General features: G+C 58.9%; 3 protein-coding genes across 3 annotated transcripts in view; 1 reads left to right on the top strand and 2 right to left on the bottom strand.

The window, feature by feature from the left end:
• Positions 1-71, top strand: part of ZMYM3 (zinc finger, MYM-type 3) — a 20,550-nt gene extending 20,479 nt beyond the window's left edge. The window contains 1 exon segment of the mRNA XM_009874306.1: positions 1-71. This exon segment is cut by the window's left edge and continues 18 nt beyond it. Within this exon segment, the coding sequence (XP_009872608.1) occupies positions 1-71 (71 nt within the window).
• Positions 72-1,797: 1,726 nt separating this feature from the next.
• On the bottom strand, positions 1,798-2,670 carry LOC104277620 (gap junction alpha-3 protein-like). The gene has a single exon (XM_009874307.1). It carries the CDS (start codon positions 2,668-2,670, stop codon positions 1,798-1,800), a length of 873 nt encoding a protein of 290 aa, XP_009872609.1.
• A 956-nt stretch (positions 2,671-3,626) lies between these two features.
• GJB1 (gap junction protein, beta 1, 32kDa) lies at positions 3,627-4,474 on the bottom strand. The gene has a single exon (XM_009874305.1). The coding sequence runs from the start codon at positions 4,464-4,466 to the stop codon at positions 3,627-3,629; it is 840 nt and encodes a 279-aa protein (XP_009872607.1). The 5' UTR covers positions 4,467-4,474.
• Between the last annotated feature and the right edge of the window lie 1,874 nt (positions 4,475-6,348).

Below are 6,348 nucleotides of genomic sequence, written 5' to 3'. Positions count from 1 at the left end.
GCATCCTGGCTGTAAGGGAGATTTATGAGGAGCACAGTCGGCTCAGCAGCCTGGAAGATGACACGGACTAAGAGTAAGGTGCTGCCAAGCTGGCTGTACTTCAGCCTTAGACGCCTTGTCTCTCTGCCTCCCACTGCAGGGTGGGGGCTGTGCGGCATGGGAGGGGACGGTGCTGTGGCAGTTCTGTCCCATCGTCATTACTTGGATATCCCGTCCTGCTCGTTACAGGTCTCCACTACGTACATGGCCCCCATGCTCAGTCCTCCCTCCTGTCCCAGCTGCTGGGTGAGCTGTCCTCCTCGGGGCCAGTACCCACAGCACAGGGGTGGCAGAGCCCCCAGGGCAGCTCCGATTGCCCAACCCTGTTCCCCTCTACCCCCAGCCCTGACACGACACCCCAGGGCAGGTACTGCACAATACCACAGAGCACTGTCTTGAGGCTTTTAATTCCCCCTTCCTTTAGCATCCTCTCATGAGGCTGAGGGTGGCACAACAGGAACAATAGCTCTTCTGCTGTGGCAGGATGGTGTTTTCAAGGACTATCAGCAGTCTGAGCAACAGTGGCTTTGTGCCCAGGAGTGGGAGAGGTTTGGGCTGGCTGTGGGTAGCAGAGGTAGCTAGCACTGGAACATGTGAGCAGAGTGCCAGCCTCACCCGTGGGGACACTTCCCTCCTACACAGCTGGGATGCCTCCCTTAATTTTGTCAATATTTTCTGAGTCAGTGGAAAACTGATGGAGATGGGTCGTACCAGTGCTGCCCCTCTCTTCCTGCTGTCTGCCATTCTGGTGTAATCTCCCTCCCTCTTCCAAGGTCCCATCAGTGCATCCCTCCGTTCCAGACAGGGCTTCAGGCAGCTGCTGTCGGAAGCAAGGAGCTCTGCCTGGCCTCTTCCTTCCTCCCAAAGCAGCAAGGTGCCAGGGCTGTGCCTAGGCAAATGAGGCTCTGGCTGTGCTGCTTCTTGCTGCCTCCTGCCTCTCCTTGTGTTCTGGTCTGTTTTCTTGAGCTGTACATGGGTCTCCTGTTGAGCCTGTATATATTGTTCTGGGCCCTGGCCCAGGGCCATCTGTTCTCTGTGTCCATGTGGAGAGTGAGCTGCTCACCAGTCTTGTTGTAGTGATGCCAGGGCGGTAGGACTAATCCTGTGTCTCTGGAAAGCATTCATTTCAAATAAAGATGCAGAAAACTTTTGGCAGCCCCTGCTTTCACCCCCTGGGCAGATTGGGCACTGCAGGAGAACAAGGCCAGTCTATCAGCACTGCTGTGCACCTCTCTATCCCTGCCTGCCTGCGCTGCCTGCAGTTTCTACCTTTCCTGGCTCCTGGTGTGCTGCCAGCTCTGGCATGCTCAAATGGCCCCAGACCCCATGCCTGCTGGTGCCAGCCTGGCATGCCCTGTATCTCCCTGCCCATCCCTTGTCTATGGGGCTGCAGCCCAACCCAGCAGTGGCCCTGCCCTGGCCACACAGTGTGTCCATGGGATAGACCAGTCAGAGAGCAATGCTGCAGTGTCTATGGGCAGAGCAGGAGTCAAATTATGTGCATTGGGTGTTTGTTTTCTCCCCCAGGGCTGACAGGCCCCTGCATCAGCCCAGCCCTACTCTCAGCCCCACTACTCCCAGGAGTGCAGGGAGTAGCTGAGCTGTGACCCTGGGACCATGCCCATCTCTCACACTGGTCTTGGGGTCCGTGCCACAAGCCTGGCAGGACCTGCAGACAGAACCACAACTGTGGCTGCCCATGCATCACCCATCCCTGAACATCCCAGCAGGCCATGTTCATACTGCCTGGTCTGCTGCTCATGCCTTCCCATGTGATCCACTGGCCACTCCCAGCCATGCACCTGCCTTCTCCAGGGGTGCAAGGCCATGGGGGGATCTGCCAGCAGCCATGGGGCTGCCACTGCCAGGCAGGGTGACAGAGGTGCTGTGTGGCACCACAGGGCCACCAGGACTGGGCAGGATGTGGGACTTGGGACCTGGCCTCTGCTGGCACTTGGTGAGACCCAGGTGGTAGATCTCCACCAGGTTGAGCAGCAGAGATATGCAGGCCACACCCAACATGAAGAGGATGAAGATGGTCTTCTCAGTGGGCCGGGAGATGTAGCAGTTGACAGTGTTAGGGCAGGGCCAGTGGCTGCAGCTGTAGAGGCCCTTCATCTTGAACCCGTACAAGGCATACTGGCCCACAATGAAGGCCACTTCTAAGAGCGCCTTGAAGACGATGTTGCAGACATATGTCCTCAGAATGGCCTCCCGCATGCAGACCCGTCCCTGTGTGTCCCCTGAAAGGACCTGGGGCTGCCTGAGACGCTGACGCCTAGCTGCACTGCCAGCCAGTGCTGTCGCTTCCTGCTGTGTCTTCTCCAGATGCACCAGGTGCAGGATGTGGCCCAGGTACACGAGGCTGGGGGTAGAGACGAAGATGATCTGCAGGACCCAGAAGCGGAGGTGGGAGATAGGGAAGGTGCTATCGTAGCAGGCATTCTGGCAGCCAGGCTGCTGGGTGTCACAGGAGAAGCCAGACAGCTCATCATCCCAGACCCGTTCAGCAGCCGCCCCCAGCACCAGGATACATAAGACAAAGAGGACGGTGAGCCAGACCTTCCCCACCACTGTGGAGTGCTCCTGGGTGCTCTCCAGCAGCCGACCCAGCAGGCTCCAGTCCCCCATGGCACACGTCGTGGTGCCCTGCAAGACAGCCATGCTCCAGACATGGACATCCCACAATGCACTAAACCATCATGCCATTCCCCCAGCCAGGCAGGCATGCAGGGACCCGACCCGGGGCTGTCTCTTAGGTGTCGCCACCCTGCATTCCACAGCCCCTCCCTAACCTGCCATGGGGAGGGCAGCAGGAGCAAAGACCTCTGGCAGAAAGCAGCCCTACCATGATGGGAGCACCATGGGGGATAGTGTGCAAGTGGCCCGGCATGGGGATCCCTCACCGTTGGTCAGCGTGCAGGGCAGAGCCTGGTGCTCCGGCGTTGTTGGCTTCCTTCAGGCAGGACAGCGCAGGATGCTGTGAGGCCCCTTCCCAGTTGGTCCGCAACTCCTCTGCAGGGTGCAGACAGCTCCACCCAGCTCTATCTCTCCACTGGCAGCGACTGCAGGGTTATTGGGGCATGAGGCAGCTACCTCATTGGCTTTCACTGTGACTGGCAGATGAAACAGCCACTGGGGAAATCTTTTCCTCTCTATTTTTGATCTGGGCATTTTTCTAAATATATTCGGGGCTTCAGGGGCTGGTGCTCAGGGACCATGAGCCCTTGGACACTGTCAATGCTACCCAGGGGTCACTGCTCCTGAATGCCAGCTGCAGAAGCATGCAGCCACGGCCCCAGCCCAGCCCAGGCACTGCAGCCCTCACATCCCTCTTGACACCCACCTGGGCTAGGGTATAGGGGTGGACACTCACACTGGCACCCTAGCCCCTAGCACATCCTGGCTGGAGCAGAAAGGAGGGAAGCAATGTCTGAGAATAGAGATTTAATGGCCCAGGATACCCTCCTTGCTGTCCGTGAGAGCCAGACCAGCGCCGGGAGGACAGGGGATGAGACAGGGACAGTAGAGGGCCACGGGGTGGCTGTGGGGTGGAGGCAAGGGCTGGGTCCCCTGCAGTGCTGACTCTAGCAGGCAGAGCAGCGGTCACCCTTTTCCTGCAGCCCGGGGTTGCGGCGCAACATGTCCTTGAGGGAGCCATCCTGCTCTGTCAACAGCTGGTTGATCTCATTCTGCTTGTATTCAGAGGAGAGCTTGTGCCCATAGAAGGAGCCCTTCCCTGATGGGGGATTGGAGTTGTGCTGACCTCGGCGGGCACAAGCTCGAACTACCAGGTAGACCAGCTCCGCCATGTTGAGAATAATGCAGATGCTGGAGGTGACCAGCATGAAGACAGTAAAGATGGTCTTCTCAGTGGGCCGGGAGATGAAGCAGTCGACAGTGTTGGGGCAGGGGTAAGCCTCGCACTTGACCAGCCGCACCATCTGGTAGCCTGGGTAGAGCATGTAGAAGATGTACATGAACACAGCCTCAAAGAGCAGCCTGAAGACAACGCTGCAAACATATGTCCACCACAGTGAACCTGATATACGCATTTTGTGCTTCTTCACCTCCTCCATGTGCTTGGCGTCTGCATGGCCAGTTAGCACCAGCAGCTTCTTCTCCTGGTGCTGCTGATAGGCCACGTGCATTGCCACGAGGAGGGCCGGTGTGGTGACAAGGATGAGCTGCAGGGCCCACAGACGGATGTGAGAGATGGGGAAAAAGTGGTCATAACAGACGCTGTTGCAGCCAGGTTGCTGTGTGTTGCAGGTGAAAGCAGATTTCTCATCCCCCCAGACACTCTCAGCTGCCACCACCAGCACCATTATCCGGAAAATGAAGATGACGGAGAGCCAGATGCGCCCAATAGCGGTGGAATGGCGATTCACCCCACTTAGCACCGTGTAGAGACCGGCCCAGTTCATTGTTCCTCACGCCTGCAGGAGCAAGCAGCCAGAGTGTTAGGAGTGCAAAGGACCCCTGGCTGAGAGCCACTGCATCCCAGCCCTGGTGGCAGCAGCCCCTGTAGGGACCCAGGAGCAACTGGCTGCTGCAGCCTTGACAGGTGGACGGCAGTATGGACAGATAGCAGGATAGCAGCATGACTCCCACTGCTGACACAGCTCAGGGCAGTATTTTGACTGGAGCAGGTAGGAAACCATTTGGTCCTGTAGTGCCAGCTGCTTTACCATGCCATGCCAGTGTGGGCACCCTGATCCACAGCTGCCACAGAGGACCCCCCCACCTCCACAGAGACCACCCCAATCTACACCCAGCTGTGAGCTGTCTGGCTAGGGATGGACCCAAGGAGCTTCCTGGGCTCCTCTGCATCAGCACCTCTCTCCCCTCATCCCCCCATTCCCCACAGCAGTGGGGCTGTGGACGCCCTAGCGGGGGAAAGCTCCCATGCAGCCCTCCATTGCCACCCTCCTAAAGCTGTCCCTGACTCAGGAGCATGGGGTTACCCCGCACTGCAAGCACAGACCCCCACCCCGCCAGGGCCACCCATCACCACTGAACAGCCTCACAAACTGCTTCCCACCCCAAGCACAACACTGGAGGGCTGGGACCTGCCCTCCGGCCACCCCTCATATGGACAGCCCTGGCAGAGCGTACCTGCCGGTGCGAGCGTCCCTGCCGGTGAGGAAGGGCCCTCGCGAGCTGCCCCCAGTGGCCCCTCTAAGGTCTCATGTCTCCTGCAGGAGACCTCTGCTCCGCCTGCCCTCGTCTCTATCTGCCACTGCCCTGCACTGGAAGTCATATGCTGCTTTATAAACTATTTACATACAATGGGGCCTTTATCGGTCCCTGAACAACACACTTTAGCATTCAGATCCAACGCCCTGACTTCCGCCCACCCTGGCCAAACAAAGTGCCTGTGTGATGCATTCCCCCTGCCCAGCCCAGCACCCACTGCCACCTCACCTTGCACCAAACACAGCCATGGCCCCTGAGTCCAGCTGCTGGCCACAGGGTGCTCATTGCTCTGCCCAGCAGGACCTGCACCACAGGTATCACTAGGCTGGACGGGCACCCAGAGTCCCTGGGGGGGTTCCTTCCCCAGGCTGTGTGGCAAAGCCAAGCTGTGTGCCCATCCTGCACGGTCAGCATCAGACACTGTGACTGGAACTGGGGACTGACTGCTCCCCAGCATGGCACTGGGCAATCTGTGGGGACCCCTGGGGCTGGGTGTGCTGGATACAACCCTTGTGGGTCCTGCTATGCCCTCAAGGGGGTTGGTGACAGCAATGATGGCTGCAAGGGCACTGGATCTTCTCTGCACATGCCCTGTCCTGCGGGGGACATGTGAAAGAGTCCACCAGGGTGAATCTGGCTGTGTGCTAAGGTGGGCAGCACCCAGTGCTGAGAGCTACTTGCCACTGGAGCTGCCACCTGGATGGGGGCCACTGACACTGCCCTGCTGCTCGGACACACTGGTGAGGGCAACAGCACCTATTGTTTGCAGGTTTTTTCCGGGGTGTTGACCCAGCCACACCATCACGCTGTGCCTCATCCTCCACAGAGATGGTGCCATGTCCCTTGGGCTTTGTCGTCAGCCTTGGGGGGAGGGGGTGGGCAGTGGGCAGACATCCAGGAAAAACCTATCAGCTGGGGCCCACAGGGTGGGGCAGCAATGCTGTCCCAAATACCACTTCCAACCCTGAGCAGGCACCTGAAGCTGTGCAAAGAGTAGTGGGCAAAGACCCTCTGGGAGGGTAGCTGGTGCCCAGGTCATGCTTTGCTCCTTGCCCTGCTCCCCCCATGGAGGACGGCACCCCCAGCTCTGCCCTCCCTGGCCCATCAGCA

This window comes from Apaloderma vittatum, unplaced genomic scaffold (assembly GCF_000703405.1).
Source record: "Apaloderma vittatum isolate BGI_N311 unplaced genomic scaffold, ASM70340v1 scaffold10168, whole genome shotgun sequence".
Taxonomy (NCBI): domain Eukaryota; kingdom Metazoa; phylum Chordata; class Aves; order Trogoniformes; family Trogonidae; genus Apaloderma; species Apaloderma vittatum.
Note: the sequence above shows the minus strand (reverse complement) of the source record. Positions and strands in the feature narration are given on the sequence as shown.